Consider the following 18057-nt stretch of genomic DNA (forward strand, 5'->3'; position numbering starts at 1 on the left):
CATTAAGACACAAAAGGATTGGTCACAAGAAAACAAATGTACTAGACTATTAAGCCTCTTTTTTCTTCAAATCAAATTGATCATGACCAAATAATGTATACTCTCTCTCTCACACCTACGTACACACAATCATACACACGCATGCTTGCATACACACACAAACACACACACTGAGAAAACCTATAGAAATGTTGACTTCCAAAGAACATAAATCTACGCAACAAAAAGAACAAAATAATGATGAAATAGATGCAAAATGTATGTGTGGTACTTACTGACATAGAAACAACTATATCACAAATTTATCTCTTTTCCACCCCTACATCTGTCACATCAGAACATCTTTGCAATTCTTATCACCAGAGAAATAGCACCAAAAAAAAACTGAAAGGCAAATCCTTCAAGACTCACTTGTGTCCTGCGCTTTATCCAGTCAAGGAATCATGATGAGAAAAAAAGAGATTAAAGAGGTTAAAAAGTGTTCTGTATTAAATATGACATATAAAATAAACTTGGAAGAAAAAAAGAAAGAAAGAAAAGCCATGTGAGCAGGATCGAACCATGCATGTTCAGTTCCGAAGCAAGCTGACTAATCCCCACTGCTGCAGCGCGTCTGACGTCAATTATGCTTTTTCATGCAATAAACAAACATTGTATTGGACGTAATAACACCATTTAAAGCATGTTTTTTGTGTTTTAGTATATCTCGATCATTCTTTCATTTTGGGCAGTAAAGGAGATGTTGCCATCACTTCAAGCACATCACAACACATGGTAGATCTCTAGATCTGCACAAACCAGTCAACAATGAGCTGCAAGAAATGATCAATTCAATTTTTCTTAAAATTATGTTCATTCCAGTTAACTCAGTGTCCACTTTGGAATATTTATGAGCAGTAAACATGTTGATGGTGTAGTTAGTATCGTTGTATATCTTCTGTCCAGAATTTGTATTTCTTTCCTTTTAACTGTGAACAACAAAAATGAGGTCATGTCGTTTTCTCACCAAACACTTCCAGCAATTCAGAGGGAAGCGGTTTTTTTTAGAATTTTCGGATTTTGGAATGAATCTCAACGAAATAAACTGTTGATAATATGCAAATACAACTTAATTCTAGAGACTTGCAGCCTGTTACTGGTATGACTTTGAAGATTTTTTCATAACATGTTTAAGCCAAATTTGGTATTGGCAGACAAAGTATTTTCAGAGAAAATGGCAATGTTAAAGTTTACTATGGGCACACAGACATACACACACACACACACACAGAGACAACCGAATACCTGGTTATAACATAGACTCACTTTGTTTGCACAAGTGAGTCAAAAAAGACTTATGTGTTTGTTTACTGGTGCCTGTGCAAAGAAACAAAAAAAAACCAAAAAACCCCCAAAAACGGTTCTCTGAGCAAAATATTTCTTAAAAATAAGAGCACTTCAGATCAAATCAGAACAGTTAATCAGTGTCTCTTTGTTCACACAAACTAACCACGTTCATCACCGGGCAAAAAACAAACTTGACAGAGAAAAAGAGGATGAACAGTCACATCCCATAAGTCCTACCTCTTAAACCTGGTCTCGGCCCTGACGGAAGATTCATCCCCGACTGCTGACCGGAAGCTGGGGGGTCAGGTGTATGTCTACTGTACCCTCTGCCCAGCTTGAAACGCAGTTCACCGCCTCTGCCTGCCATGTCTTCAAAGTGTCCTTTGTCTGTCAACTCTGCCACAGCAAAAGACACCATCAGACAAAACCAAAAGATGCTGGGAGGAAGTATGTTTGGTGCAAAGGTTCCCAGTGATGTCTATTCCCAGGCGTCTGCTACCAATAAGAGTAAAGGAAATTTTTCTTTCATTTCTGTTTTCACCATGCAATTCACGAGTTAACAGTAACAATAACATTTTTTCATTAATCGTTAATGGTGGAATCTCTTATCACTTTGCAGACAATATTTTTCCCAAACATGACAGATTGTAGATTGTTCAAGTTTTCCGACTACATACAAAATCTATTTATTGTGCACATTTTGTCAAAAGTAATTATTGAAAAGGAGCATGATTCCAAATATAATAATAATTAAATAAACCTATGACTTTGCAGTTAATGTCCTTGTTCGGTAATCTGACTGAACCGCCATTACACACCTTGACTCTTCCTCTTGCTTTTCTTCTTTCGGGGCCGCACATGTGCGTCTGGCTGATGCGCTTCTCTCGCTCCCTTCGCGCTTGAACAATTACGATGAAACTGAAACTGAAAGTTAGTGTTCACGCTCGAGTTCACATTCCCTTCCACGTTTAAACGACTCGCAGTTTCGGTTGACTGGTGTTCAACCTGTGTAGCTTTGTCTTCTGTGTAAACTTTGAGAAACTGCTTTAAAACATAACGAATTCCAATGAATATGGAATGCAATGAAACGACCATTGCACGAAACTGAACAGGTCTTCACTTTCTGTTCGTGACTTCTGGCAACCCGGAAATGACTTTTTGGAGAAAATATCACAAATATTCTCCTGAAATGGCGTGTCATAAAACTGTAGTACGAAAACAGTATCTCTGCTGCTTTTAATTAACCACTTGTATGATTATTTTGTAGCCGGTTGGGCAGGGTTCTTTCACCACGTCAGCACCAGTTTTCGTCAAGGCTTTATTCAGGACAAGACGGGGAACATACCGGGACTTGGGTAAAGGGAACAGGAGAGTGGGGGGTTAAAGGGCAAGGGACTGTCCTCGTGAAAGGCGGGAAATAAATAAATGAATGATTGATTACCCTGTGGACAAAACAACAAAGTCCTCGTAAGCAAGCGTACAGTAATGTCTATCTACGATCATTCACTCATTCACTCCAAACATCACTTTACCAAATATTTCACATGAATTCTACAAGTGTTACAAACGTGTGATAAGACTAAACTATCCTATTAATTGAAATGAGCAATTGCTTCCCGATTCGAAATTGTCTAAATTCTTAAAGATATTTATATAAATCCTAGCAACTTCAAAACGTTCAGTTAAGATTAACTCGGTTATTCAAAATAATTGCAAATCCGTTCAAATGCATAACATCTAAACTCAAAGTAAACTGATAGAATAATATTAATAAGGAAATACAAATAGCATTTACATTTTGGTATCAATTTCTCAATGCTAGAAATGCTTACTGTAAAGTATGATATATTTCACTCACCCTATCAGGTTGACAGAGGCCCGCACACACACTGCTGTTGCCTGTTCTCTTTTAAAGCTAACTGAGAACTGATGATATTAGTTCTACAAGGAAAGGGTAGGAGAACTCACTTCGTAAAAACATATCAAGATGCAGCACATCCACCCTACATGATTATTATTTTGCACGTGAAGTTATGATGCTAAAGCTAACACGGGTCATAAACGTGCACTCTCTCTCTCTCTCTCTCTCTCTCTCTCTGCGGGGCAAAGAGGACAATTTCACCCTGTTACATCCTCCCCTGGCCAATGAAATGACGTCCCGTCATTTACTTACAAATGCGCTTGACCAGTAATTATTTGAATCTTAAGATATAGATTAAAACGTAGTATTTCAAAAATGCCGTTTTTCACAGTTATTAAATAAATCAGTTCGAAACTTCAAATCAATGCAAACAAAACTATGCAGCCTAAACACAAACTGTACAGCCTAGACAAGTGATATCAGTTTCTCAAGAATGATCTTTTTGGAAGATTTTCCTTCTGTCTCTTTCATCAGCTGTTTGAGAAATGTTAATTTCCGTTCAGTAAATGTCCATCCAGAAATTCCCAAGCCTGCCGTGTCTTGTTGTGACAAGATGTAGTCCCCAGATGTCATCCAGCGTGGGGGCCGTCTGTGACGAGATTACCGTCTCAGGGGCGGAGCAGTGCTTTCCTCTTCAACAGCATCCACAACACCATCTCTGCTTCCTTCCTTATCGCCGCTTCGTCCTGAACCCGAGACACCTTCCTCCTGAAGGCCACAGTCGTCACCGTGTTGTCTGAGGTCCTGGACTTCCTGCGGTATGCCACCTCCTCCCATCTCGGAAGAATCGACTCTTGGTAACTCAGGAGTTGAACGCGCATCCTTGCGCTGCTGAATGCAGACTTCGAACTCCAGATCCTCTTCACTGTCAGTATCTACTGTCGCTGTAGATACATGCGGAGTTGTGTTCTCTGGGTGGCTGAAACGTTGTGTCTCTATCTGGTCCGTCTGATCAGTTTCTCTCTTCTGCTGCTTCTTTCGTCTGGGTTTGGGGACAGGACATTGTGAGATTTCTTTCTCATGCTTTGGATTTGGGAGTCTGGGCTTTGGAATTGGTGGATTTGGGACTGGGAGTTTTGGAACTGCGGGCTCTGTGTTGGGTTCTTCTGGGACAGAGGACTGTGCTTCATCAGTATCCACTGACAGGTGACCAATTGGAAGCAAATGATTCCTGTGCATGGTCCGTTTACGTTTTTCGTCACTGTCTGGATGCACCACATACACAGGAACGTCAGGGTTGGGCTGAGACTCCACGATATACGCTTCTTCTTCCCATTTGTCTGACAGTTTATGCTTTCCTTCGAAAGCTAACACCCGAACCAAAACACGATCACCTGACTCGAGAACAGCTCCTCTTGTCTTCAGGTCGTAAGATGCTTTCTGGCGGTCTCTGGCTTTGCTGGCAGTCACAACAGCTGTTTCATAGGACTTCTTCAGCCGTTCCCTGAGGTCCTTGGCATATGCGGTGACTGTCTGTTCATTCTTTTCTGTATTTTCAATGCCAAAGGCTATGTCTATTGGAAGTCTAGCTTCTCTGCCAAACATCAGCTGGTAAGGGGAGAAACCTGTACTTTCATGGTGCATGCAGTTGTATGCATGAACCAACGGCGCGACATGCTGCTTCCAGTTTGCTTTCTTGTCTGGCGTCAAGGTACCAAGCATTGCCAACAATGTCCTGTTGAACCTTTCGGTCATGTCATTTCCTTGAGGATGATAGCTGGTTGTACGAGACTTTTCAATTCCCGCAACACTGCAAAGTTCTTGAATAACCTTGCTCTCGAAGTTGGCGCCTTGGTCAGAGTGCAGTCTCTTGGGAAACCCGTAGTGCACTATAAAAGAGTTAAAACAGTGCATCTGCAGTAGTTTTTGCAGTCTGATTTCTGGTGGGGATGGCCTGGGCATACCGAGTGAAATGATCAGTGATGACCAGTATGTGTTGATATCCTCCTGATGATTGCTCCAGAGAGAGATAATCAATACAAACGAGTTCCAGTGGCTGGTATCTGATAATGTTAACCAGCGGGGCTCTGTCTATGGTGGATTTCCGTCTGATACATCTCTCAGTTCTTCACCCAGGTCTCAACATCAGAGTTCATGTTTGGCCAGAAGAACCTGTCCCTAACTAGTGCCAGAGTTCGATCACGTCCTGGATGGCCGATATCGTCGTCTAGGCCACTCAGCGCTTTGCTTACAAAGTTTGCAGGCAGAACAAGCTGTTGCTTCATCTCTCCATCCACACAAACGACTCTGCACAGAACTCCCTGCTTGATACTCAGGCTGTCAAACTTGCGAAGCATTGCTAAGTGTGGAGGTGTAGCTGGAACTTGGTTCTTGCGTGGCTTCTGTTTGTTTCTAACAAATGGCAGCCAGATGGACAGAAACGCATCCTGACTTTGTACCTTTCTCCAGTCTCGCATCGTCATTTGCATAACATCTGTGTCACCAGAGTCCAGAATGTTAGTGACATCCACAGACAAACAGCATGTAGCATATGCAGGGACATTGACTGCACCACTGAGTTGCTTGACAGTTTCTGACGGTATTTCAGACTTCCTGGGTAAACGCGAGAGAGCATCAGCATCAACATTCGTAGCACCAGGCTTATACTTTATGTCAAAGTTATACGCTGACAGTGCTGCCAACCAGCGGTGTCCTGTTGCATCCAGTCTTGCTGACGTAAGGACATAAGTAAGGGGATTGTTGTCCGTGAAGACCGTGAAGCTTCCTCCATAAAGGTAGTCTGAACTTTTCGGTGACAGCCCATTTCAAGGCCAAGAATTCCAGTTTGTGTGCTGGGTAATTCCTTTCTGATTTGCTGAGCCCACGGCTGGCGTAGCAGATGACGCGTTTGCATCCATCTTGCTCCTGGTATAGAACTGCCCCCAAGCCTTCACTAGCAGCATCTGTATGAAGTTCAAAAGGTCTGGAGTAGTCTGGGTACCCGAACACAGGAGGAGTAGAGAGTATGTCCTGCAGGCGTTGAAAAGCTTGCTCTTGCTCTGGTCCCCATGTGAATGGTTTCTGAGACGAAGATTGAGTCTGCACCTTCCTTCTGTGTTTTCTTCACCGGTGTTGGTATCATGTCTGTCAGTGGCCGGGCGATGCTGGAGAAGCCTTTCAAGAATTTCCGGTAAAATCCAGCAAATCCTAAAAATCTTGACGTCCTCAGCTGTTCTTGGAGTAGGCCAGGATCTGATGACTTCCACTTTGGATGGGTCCGCTTCAATACCATCCTTTGAAACAACGTGGCCGATGTACACAACCTTTTCTGCAAAGAACTTGCATTTCTTTGGCGACAGCTTGAGACCCGATTCCCTGATTCTTTTGAAGATTTTCTCCAGGCGTTCCATGTGTTCTTCGTAGGTCTTGGAGAACACAATGAGGTCATCGAGGTAAATCAGACATATCTTGTGATGGTATTCTGAAAAGATGTCTTCCATCAATCTCTGGTAAGTTGACGGGCTGTTGCAAAGACCCATAGCAAGCCTATTGAACTCAAAGAATCCAAGAGGGCCAGCTGTGAATGCAGTTCTTTCCTTGTGGCACTCCTCAATTTCTATCTGATAATATGCACTTTTCATGTCCAGGACAGTAAAGTAGTGGGAACCTGAGAGGCAGTCAAGGATTTCGTCAATACGTGGTAAAGCGTAGGAATCCTTCACCGTGCGTCTGTTCAATTCTCTGAAATCCACACACATTCTCAGTGCACCATTCTTCCGTCGGACAAGAACAATAGGTGAAGACCATGGACTGTATGACCTTCTGATGATTCCTGCGGTCAGTAGTTGTTGAAGATGAGTCTTCACTTCGTCGTACATGGGAGGAATACGATGATGCCTCTTCTTGAAGGGCTCTGGGTTGCTGAGTTCAATCCTGTGCTTCACTCGCCCTGTGAAACCAATGTCACATTCATCCGCTGAAAAGATACCCTGGTATTGCAGGATTAAGCCTGTTGCTCTATCCACAAGTTTTGGTGACAGAGTTTCAGAGGTGATCTCAATCGTCTCTGAAAGCGGCACAGGCATCCCTGGTGTTGAGTCTCGTACTTCTGTCTGCGAGTAGATGGTGACAGGCTGAATTTCACACAGCACAGTCCTGGGAGGTAGAGTAACTGTGTGGGTTGATGTATTTGCAATGTTGACGTCCACCCGCCCGTTTTTCTTGTAGCTGTAGCTGATGAGAGTTGGAGCTACATCTAGACCATCATCCAGGTTTATATGAGGCTGCAGGAGGGCGCATGTGGACTGATAGGGGAGATCTTTGTCAACAACACCTTGAACAACCACGTTCTGATTTGGGTAAATCGTAACTAGCTGAGATTCTGCCAACTTTACCAACCCAAGGCAGTATTTCATCCGTTCCAGTCTTCTCTCTCGAAGCACAATGCACCTGAAGGCGATGTACCAAGATGTTGCCATGTCAGCTTTCTGAAGAAACTTGTCCATACTGGGCCTTGCAATCTGCTATTGTTTGTGACAAGATGTTGGTTCCAAGAAGAACAGGCACCGTGCTGTTATATTTGCTGTCAGGGACTACCAAAAAGATACAAGGGGCTGCCTTATCTATCAAGTCTGGGACTGACATTCCAGGGTCAATGTAACCAAGGTAAGGCAACTGTTGTCCATCAGCACATTCAATATCCAGCAGGCTGTCTAACTGCTGAATCTCCAGGTGACTCAAAAACTTGGAGTGAAAGGACTGACTAACAGTGGAGACAGATGAGCCAGTGTCCAGGAGAGCCACTGCTTGCTGTCCCTCAATGAAGATCTCAGCTTCGTTGGCGTGACCAGTGAGTCCTTCCAAAGGCCTTTTTTTTTCTTGAGGCTGTTGTCCCAAACCTATGAGTCGCCTCTCGTCATAGGTTTTCTGTGAAAATCCTGCTTGAGATGATCTAATCTCACCCGACATCCAGCAGCAACGTGGTCAAACTGGCCACATCTGTAGCACTGGATCCGGCGCTAGCATGACACTGAAGATCTGTCTCTGTGATGCCTCTTTGTTTCTGGGGTATAATGACTCTGATTCTTCTTGAGCAGCAGCAGACTTAGTTCGCCAGTACTGTGGTTGGTTTTCCCTTTGCTGACTTTGGGCGTTTGAAGTGACCCGTTTCTTTAAGTTTGCAATCTCATTTGTAAGTTGTTGGATTTGCGAAGTTAGTTTCTTGATGGCTGACGTTTCTTCCGATGACTGGTTCATTTTCGATACCACTGGCTTTTTAGGGACATTGAACTGAGGATGTTTTTCAAGTCGACGAAGATCAGTTCTCAGTTCATCAAAATCTTTTATTCGGTCGTAGATGTACATGGAGATGTCCTTCAGCTCACACCTCAGTCCTGTCCATAGCACAGTGCACAGCATCTCGTTGGGAGAAGAGGGGAGGGGGCCTTGCTTCTTTACTTGATCCAGGATCTCTTCCAGTCTGCAACTCCAGTCAGCTACAGACTCCCCAGGGCCTTGTCTGGCACCATAAAATGTGGCCAGGAGGTCCGACTCCGTGTCTACAGTTCCGTAGATACTGTCCATCTTCTTTATTATGTCAGATACAGAAGCATCTGTTCCCATTCTTATGAGCACTCTTCCCGCTTGACCATGAAGTGATGATCTGATGGCATTTGAGACTTCTTTCTCTGGATACCGATTTGCTGTCAGGCTAGAAAGTTGATGCCTCCATACAGGATAGCTTTCTATGTCCTCCCCGGTGAACCTCACGAGCCATGGTTTACCAGTAGTCACATTGACAACAGTAGTTGGAGTTGAAGTGTCAGCCATGGCAGAAACATCCGAATACTTGCTCTCAGCCATTTTAAGAAAACAACTTCCAATAAATAATTCGTTTTAAATGTCTGAAGGTATGGCTGAAAGGAAAATCCTTCTCTCGAGAGGGGTGAAGCTTTGTGGGCGGTGAGAACCAGTCAGTGAACACTGGCAACACTGGGGTGACGTTCTGAGTGGTGATTAATATTGGGCGCCATTTTGTAGCCGGTTGGGCAGGGTTCTTTCACCACGTCAGCACCAGTTTTCGTCAAGGCTTTATTCAGGACAAGACGGGGAACATATCGGGACTTGGGTAAAGGGAACAGGAGAGTGGGGGGTTAAAGGGCAAGGGACTGTCCTCGTGAAAGGCGGGAAATAAATAAATAAATGAATGATTGATTACCCTGTGGACAAAACAACAAAGTCCTCGTAAGCAAGCGTACAGTAATGTCTATCTACGTTCATTCACTCATTCACTCCAAACATCACTTTACCAAATATTTCACATGAATTCTACAAGTGTTACAAACGTGTGATAAGACTAAACTATCCCATTAATTGAAATGAGCAATTGCTTCCCGATTCGAAATTGTCTAAATTCTTAAAGATATTTATATAAATCCTAGCAACTTCAAAACGTTCAGTTAAGATTAACTCGGTTATTCAAAACAATTGCAAATCCGTCCAAATGCATAACATCTAAACTCAAAGTAAACTGATAGAATAATATTAATAAGGAAATACAAATAGCATTTACATTTTGGTATCAATTTCTCAATGCTAGAAATGCTTACTGTAAAGTATGATATATTTCACTCACCCTATCAGGTTGACAGAGGCCTGCACATACACTGCTGTTGCCTGTTCTCTTTTAAAGCTAACTGAGAACTGATGATATTGGTTCTACAAGGAAAGGGTAGGAGAACTCACTTCGTAAAAACATATCAAGATGCAGCACATCCACCCTACATGATTATTATTTTGCACGTGAAGTTATGATGCTAAAGCTAACACGGGTCATAAACGTGCACTCTCTCTCTCTCTCTCTCTCTCTCTCTGCGGGGCAAAGAGGACAATTTCAGCCTGTTACAATTTGTTTCAATTATTCCAGGCAGGCAGACAGACAGATAGACACAGACCGTTTCTGATTTAGTTGAATACGTGCATGTGTGGCCACAATGGACAAGCGAAACAACAAACTGAAAATCTAAGAAAGCAAGCGAAAAGATTGTTTCGTTCCATATTTTATTTTATTTTTCTGTCCTTAATTTGTTTATTTTATTTTCTTCTTTTCTTCAAAAATTCTTTCGTTATCTTTAATGAAGATGGCGTGTTAAGATAAGATAAGATAAGATAAGATAAGATAAGATAAGATAAGATAAGAATAACTTTATTATCTCCAACTGGAGAAATTTGGTCTGGTGCATTATCACAACATAGACAAGTAAACAACATGGGGACCATAACAGTTTGAGGGCAAGGAGATGAGGTTGTATTGTGTTAAAAGCAGAAGAGAAGTCAACAAAAAGGATACGAACGAAAGATCCCGTGTTATTCAAATGAAGGAAAGCATTATGAAGGAGAGTTAGGATAGCATCGTCAGTACTTCTGTGTGCTCTATAAGCAAACTGAAGAGAGTCAAGCTGCTGTTCAGTGAAAGAAAGAAGATGTCGGAGAATAATTTTTTCAAAGCATTTCATCACTACTGAAGTCAGGGCAACAGGACGGTAATCATTTAGTGCGGCTGGGTTCTTTTTCTTGGGGATAGGACAGATAGTAGATTTTTTCCAGATGCTGGGGACAGAGCAGTCCTTCAGAGACCAGTTGAAAATTTTACAGAACACGTCACACAACTGGGAAGCACATGTTTTCAGTAATTTTCCGCAGATATTGTCGGGGCCAATTGCCTTCGTGACATTCAGTTTTAAAAATAAAGATTCAACAACTTTTGCATCGATCTCAAAGTCTTCACCTGTGTTCCTATCTTTGATCTTTTCCTGCAACTGTGAGATAACACTATCCAGTTCCCTTCCCAGATCATTCCTTTCAAAGCGACAGTAGAAATCATTCAGTTTATTTGAAAAATCAATCTGTTCATCCTTTTCCATTTTACAAGCTACTGTTTTCCTTTTCGTTTCTCCAGTGATAATTTTTAACCCATCCCATGCATCTGCCATTCTTCCCGTCTGAAACTGTTGCTCTACTTTTGACTTGAATTCCCTCTGTCCCCTTCGTAATTCACCTCCAAGCTTCTTTTGTATCAATTTCCTATCCTTCTTGTTCCCTGACTGAAACGCTACCTTTTTCTCGTTTAAAATTGTTTTGAGAGACTTTGAGATCCATGGTTTGTTGTTGGGGAAAAGTTTAATTATTTTTGTCGGAATTATCATGTCTTCACAGAAACTGATATAAGATGTAACAACATCAGCTGCTTCATGAACATTCTCACATGGGTCAGTCAACACACTCCAATCAGTACAATCAAAACATCCTCTCAGTTCATCCACACTCTCTGACGTCCAAACTTTCACACTCTTTTTCACAATCGGCTCTGTCTGTATCTTTGGTCTGTAGGCTGGGATTAAATGAACAACATCATGATCAGATACACCCACTGGTGCAAGGGGAACAGATTTGTAGGCATTAGGAATGTTCCAGTAACACAGATCGATTGTCTTGTCCAGTCTGGTCCGGCAGGTAACATATTGTTTAAAAGAAGGTAAGGCTTTCTTTAAATCACAATGATTAAAATCTCCAACAATAAAACACGGGGCGTCAGCAGAGATGAGTTGAAGGTCGCGAACAACACCTGCGATCGTCCTTCCTGCACGTGCAGCAGATGCCTGGTCAAAGACTGGGGCGTACACAACAGTCAAGAAAATACGGCCGAACTCACGTGGCAGGTATCGAGGCCTCAGCGACACTGATATGAGTTCAAGTTCCTGTGTACACAGTTGCTTCTTCACACACACATTCGCACTGTCACACCACTTCTCATTGACATACAGGCACACGCCACCACCCATTTTCTTCCCCACTTTCTTGCAGTCTCTGTCCATTCTGTACGGAGTGTTAAAACCATCAATCGCAACACATTCATTCGACACTTTCTCACTAAACCAGGTTTCAGTAAAACAAAGCACACACGAGTTTCTAAAATCATTTAAAAATCGACAGTTTGCTCGTACTTCATCTAAATTACAGTTTCTGCCGTTTGGATTAAGAGATCTGACATTGGATAAAATCATAGATGGCAGTGGGGGCTTAGTTTTATTTTTTCTCAGTCTTCTCTTCACGCCTCCTCTCTTTCCTCTCTTTCGTGCTTTCTTTCTCTCACCTTCTCTTTCATTCTCTTCATCATCACAAATAAGATCACGGGGTAAAAGTTGCTCAGTAAAAGCGGATGGGTCGCGCACTGACCGTAAACTGAGAAGAAAATCACGGTCGTAATGTAAGGCGCCTGTACCTCCTCGCTGTCCGCCATTTAAATCACCCGGTGATATCGGTTTGTACTACATACGCATGTGCGTGTGTGCGTGTGTGTGTGCCGTGCGCGCGTGTTGTGTGTACATATGTGAGAGACTGTACTGTGCGACTGTATCAGAATTGGAATGTCATGTTCTTTATCTCTTGTTTTGTTGCTGTTGTTTTTGCCTGTATTGCTGTGTGTACATAATTATATCAAAATGAAATGAGCTGCGAGGGTGTATGAACTTGAATGCTCCCACAAGCTCCAAAGAGCTTCAACACGGACACAACCAGAAACCAGTAACAACCTTTCGTTTTTGATAGGGTGGGATTGGGGAGCCGGGTTCTGGTTTAATTTCTCTGTGACTCTTATATATCTGCATTCTAGTGGGTGGCAAGTTGTGTGACTTGTCAAGAGAAACATTATTTGTTGTTTACAATTAAAAACAGTCACTGCTACTTGCACACTGAATGTCTGCTGGGACAACCCAGAAAATGTGTGAACTCTGACCTAAGGGGGAGTGACTCTAAAATAGCACCCACTTGCGGAGCGGGGAACTCGTGACTAGATCACTTGTTCAAGTTGTTGTCAGTTGTCGGCCGAGTCTTCTTCGGGACACTTTGCGACAAAAAGCACCATGGCACCGCTTCACTCCGACTTGGTGACTGACGTGGCAACTTCATCCAATTTCCATGATGTACGAACCACGGCCATTCACCTGGACCTTGATGTTAATTTTGACAAGAAAACTATCACCGGACTGGAACAAATCACCTTGATGGTGTTGAAGACTGGCGTCAAGAAAGGTAATCTATTCAGCGCTTTCTGATCTTGATCTACTCATGATGTGTAGACCAACGATAGTGGAGGAAAACAAGCGCTAGAAACCAGCTACACCATCATTCAACAAGAGAGGCAAAGCCTTCGAGATTCGCTAATACAACAAAGGAATTAAGAGGGGAAAAAAAGAAGAAAAAAGAGAAATGTATAACCTTGTTAAAAGTAATAAAACTAAAACACGCACACAGTCACACACACACACACACACACACACACACACACACACACACACACACACACACACACAAATTTGATTTAGATCTGTATGTGTGAAAAAAAGGGAAAAAGTTAAATAACGGGAACATGGGCAGCTTCACAGATGGAATTGTTCCCTTTCAAGCCTGCAGTTTTCAGTTCTATGTATGATCAATTCTGACAAAAAGCAGAAAATATTCAGAATGATATATGTTGATAGGCCCACTGGTCTTGTGTACAGCACTCAATTGGTGCACAGAAAAAGAACCCATGGCAACAAGAGTGTTGTCTTCTGGCAAAATTATGTAATAAGAAATCCACTCTGATAATTATACAAATATATAATGGTTCGAATTGAGCGGGTGCCCAGATGCAAATGGTATGAAAAGTTGGCTTGGGCATGCAAATTTTCTGCCAAGAGTGCCCAGTTGGCACTCAGAAATTGATAGAGGTGAAAGAAAATTAAAAGACACACCTAGAAGTAGAAGGCAAGCTTGAACGCGGTCGATCAAAATGTAAAGTGTCTGCTGCAGCTTGCTTCGCGGATCAGCATCTTTGCATGTGTGCGATTGGATGTTGACGTTCATGGCGCTTTAGCGACGAACAGTGTTTCCCATCTTCAATGTTAAGAGAAAGCTCCCGAAACAGATGAACATTGGCACATTTTATTTTATTTTAATATGCTGGCACCCAAAACCACAATTGGGCACTCAAATATTTTGTCCAGAAAAAAAATAAAAAGTTAAATTCTGACCTTGTATAAACATGCACTAAAGGCCTGACAAGCTCGTTGGGTTATGCTGCTGTCAGGCATCTGCCTAGCAGATGTGGTGTAGCTTATATGGATTTTTTTTTAACGCAGTGATGCCTCCTCAAAGAAACTGAAATTGAAACCACATCCGGAATGCGTTGTTCAGTTCAGTTCAATTCCATTACCCAAGGAAGCCTCACTGCATTTGGACAAATCCTTATACGCCACACTACATCTGCTAAGCTGAAAATGCTTGAAAAAATTGACAAACAGTCCTGTTGATTTTTATGATGCATCAGAAGTGATTATTTGATTTCATGTTGAAAGCCATTGATTTTTCCAGTGCTGCTTGACATTCATGAGACACTGAAGGTGTTGGCAGTGACCGATGTGCAGTCCGGTCAGCAGCTCCAGTTTTCAACCTCAGACTTCGCTAAGTATGGCTCCACCCTCACAATACAGGTTTGTCAGTGAGTGCACTACAAGCATTATACAGCTGTGTCAGTGTGTGCACTACAAGCATTATACAGGTGTGTCAGTGTGTGTGTCCTACAAGCATTATACAGGTGTCTGTGTGTGTGCATTACAGGCATTATACAGGTGTGTCAGTGTGTGCACTACAAGCATTATACAGCTGTGTCAGTGTGTGTGCACTACAAGCATTATACAGGTGTGTCAGTGTGTGCACTGCAAGCATTATACACGTGTGTCAGTGTGTGCACTGTGTGTGTCAGTGTGTGCACTACAAGCATTATACAGGTGTGTCAGTGTGTGTGCCCCACAAGCATTATACAGGTATGTCAGTGTGTGCACTCTAAGCATTATACAGGTGCGTCAGTGTGTGCACTACAAGGATTATACATGTAATACTACAGTGATGTGTCAGTGAGCATCCTAAAACCATTAATTACCATCGTAGTCAATGCTGTTTCTCTGCCTTTGGGTGTTGTGTTTGTTAGCCAATGATGGTGTTTGTCAGCCAGTTACAGTGTTTAACCAATAATGTTTTTCAACCAATGATGTTTGTCAACCAGTAATGATGTTTGTCAGCCAGTAATGATGTTTGTCAGCCAGTAATGATGTTTGTCAACCAGTAATGATGTTTGTCAACCAATAACGATGTTTGTCAGCCAGTAATGATGTTTGTCAACCAGTAATGATGTTTGTCAGCCAGTAATGATGTTTGTCAACCAGTAATGATGTTTGTCAGCCAGTAATGATGTTTGTCAACCAATAATGATGTTTGTCAGCCAGTAATGATGTTTGTCAACCAATAACGATGTTTGTCAGCCAGTAATGATGTTTGTCAACCAATAACGATGTTTGTCAGCCAGTAATGATGTTTGTCAACCAATAACGATGTTTGTCAGCCAGTAATGATGTTTGTCAACCAATAACGATGTTTGTCAGCCAGTAATGATGTTTGTCAACCAATAACAATGTTTGTCAACCAACATTGATGTTTGTGAATGAACGATGTTTGTCAACCAATAACAATGTTTGTCAACCAATAACAATGTTTGTCAACGAACGATAATGTTTGTCAATGAACGATGATGTTTTGTCAGACAATAACAAAGCGTGCTGCTCTGTATGACTGTGTAGCTGCCTAAAGAGCCGACCCCAGACAGCCAGCTGGTCATTCACATTGACTATGTGGCCTCCGGGGGACCAGGTGTGGTGTGGCTGGATGAGGCTCAGACAGCAGGTAGGGGTCAGGTGTGGTGTGGCTGGATGAGGCTCAGACAGCAGGTAGGGGTCAGGTGTGTGGCTGGATGAGGCTGACAGCAGGTAGGGGGCCAGGTGTGGTATGGCTGGATGAGGCTTAGACAGCAGGTAGGGGTCAGGTGTGTGGCTGGGATGAGGCTGACAGCAGATAGGGGTCAGGTGTGGTGTGGCTGGATGAGGCTGACAGCAGTAGGGGCCAGGTGTGGTGTGGCTGGATGAGGCTCAGACAGCAGGTAGGGGTCAGGTGTGTGGCTGGATGAGGCTCATACAGCAGGTAGGGGTCAGGTGTGTGGCTGGATGAGGCTGACAGCAGGTAGGGGTCAGGTGTGGTGTGGCTGGATGAGGCTGACAGCAGGTAGGGGTCAGGTGTGTGGCTGGATGAGGCTGACAGCAGGTAGGGGTCAGGTGTGTGTGGCTGGATGAGGCTGACAGCAGGTAGGGGTCAGGTGTGGTGTGGCTGGATGAGGCTTGACAGCAGGTAGGGGTCAGGTGTGTGGCTGGATGAGGCTGACAGCAGGTAGGGGTCAGGTGTGGTGTGGCTGGATGAGGCTGACAGCAGGTAGGGGTCAGGTGTGGTGTGGCTGGATGAGGCTCAGACAGCAGGTAGGGGTCAGGTGTGTGGCTGGATGAGGCTGACAGCAGGTAGGGGTCAGGTGTGGTGTGGCTGGATGAGGCTGACAGCAGGTAGGGGCCAGGTGTGGTGTGGCTGGATGAGGCTGACAGCAGGTAGGGGTCAGGTGTGGTGTGGCTGGATGAGGCTCACAGCAGGTAGGGGTCAGGTGTGGTGTGGCTGGATGAGGCTCAGACAGCAGGTAGGGGTCAGGTGTGTGGCTGGATGAGGCTGACAGCAGGTAGGGGTCAGGTGTGGTGTGGCTGGATGAGGCTGACAGCAGGTAGGGGTCAGGTGTGGTGTGGCTGGATGAGGCTCAGACAGCAGGTAGGGGTCAGGTGTGTGGCTGGATGAGGCTCATACAGCAGGTAGGGGTCAGGTGTGTGGCTGGATGAGGCTGACAGCAGGTAGGGGTCAGGTGTGGTGTGGCTGGATGAGGCTGACAGCAGGTAGGGGTCAGGTGTGGTGTGGCTGGATGAGGCTGACAGCAGGTAGGGGTCAGGTGTGGTGTGGCTGGATGAGGCTCAGACAGCAGGTAGGGGTCAGGTGTGTGGCTGGATGAGGCTCAGACAGCAGGTAGGGGTCAGGTGTGTGGCTGGATGAGGCTGACAGCAGGTAGGGGTCAGGTGTGGTGTGGCTGGATGAGGCTCAGACAGCAGGTAGGGGTCAGGTGTGTGGCTGGATGAGGCTGACAGCAGGTAGGGGTCAGGTGTGGTGTGGCTGGATGAGGCTGACAGCAGGTAGGGGTCAGGTGTGTGGCTGGATGAGGCTGACAGCAGGTTATGAGGTTTGAAAGCACTGTATAAGTGGACTACTACAGTGGTTATTGTGAATGTGATGACCACAGGCTGGAACCACTACATGTAATACTACAGTGATTACTATGATGACTACAGTCAGGAAGAAGTTGTACATCGACATGTAATACTACAGTGATTACTATGATGACTACAGGTGGGAAGAAGTATATGTAATACTACAGTGATTACTATGATGACTACAGGTGGGAAGAAGTACATGTAATACTACAGTGATTACTATGATGACTACAGGTGGGAAGAAGTACATGTAATACTACAGTGATTACAATGATGACTACAGGTGGGAAGAAGTAGTACATGCAATACTACAGTGATTACTATGATGACTACAGGTGGGAAGAAGAAGTACATGTAATACTACAGTGATTACTATGATGACTACAGGTGGGAAGAAGTGCATGTGATACTACAGTGATTACGATGATGACTACAGGTGGGAAGAAGAAGTACATGTAATACTACAGTGATTACTATGATGACTACAGGTGGGAAGAAGTGCATGTGATATTACAGTGATTACTATGATGACTACAGGTGGGAAGAAGAAGTACATGTAATACTACAGTGATTACTATGATGACTACAGGTGGGAAGAAGTGCATGTGATACTACAGTGATTACGATGATGACTACAGGTGGGAA

The 18057-nt window shown here is 43.7% G+C and overlaps 2 protein-coding genes across 7 annotated transcripts in view; one reads left to right on the plus strand and one right to left on the minus strand.

Moving 5' to 3' along the window:
* The window catches only part of LOC143289710 (exonuclease mut-7 homolog), a 45901-nt gene extending 43298 nt beyond the window's left edge, over nucleotides 1–2603 (minus strand). For all 4 annotated transcript variants that reach the window (XR_013056264.1, XR_013056265.1, XR_013056263.1 and 1 more), the window contains exons 1-2: nucleotides 2145–2603; nucleotides 1564–1722 (exon numbers count right to left, since the gene is read on the minus strand). Coding sequence is in view for 1 of the 4 variants with exons in the window: in XM_076598768.1 (XP_076454883.1) it covers nucleotides 1564–1722; nucleotides 2145–2421 (436 nt within the window). In the remaining 3 variants the exon portion in view is untranslated. The remainder of the gene's footprint in view (nucleotides 1–1563; nucleotides 1723–2144) is intronic.
* Nucleotides 2604–13007: 10404 nt separating this feature from the next.
* The window catches only part of LOC143289711 (aminopeptidase B-like), a 45141-nt gene continuing 40091 nt past the window's right edge, over nucleotides 13008–18057 (plus strand). For 2 of the 3 annotated variants that reach the window (XR_013056266.1, XM_076598770.1), the window contains exons 1-3: nucleotides 13008–13276; nucleotides 14600–14718; nucleotides 15862–15964. Coding sequence is in view for 1 of the 3 variants with exons in the window: in XM_076598770.1 (XP_076454885.1) it covers nucleotides 13108–13276; nucleotides 14600–14718; nucleotides 15862–15964 (391 nt within the window). In the remaining 2 variants the exon portion in view is untranslated. Of the gene's footprint in view, nucleotides 13277–14599; nucleotides 14719–15861; nucleotides 15965–17223; nucleotides 17254–18057 lie in introns of those variants that run through there. The other variant, XM_076598771.1, reaches the window with a different exon arrangement.

The sequence above is a fragment of the Babylonia areolata genome, chromosome 14, assembly GCF_041734735.1.
Source record: "Babylonia areolata isolate BAREFJ2019XMU chromosome 14, ASM4173473v1, whole genome shotgun sequence".
NCBI lineage: Eukaryota > Metazoa > Mollusca > Gastropoda > Neogastropoda > Buccinidae > Babylonia > Babylonia areolata.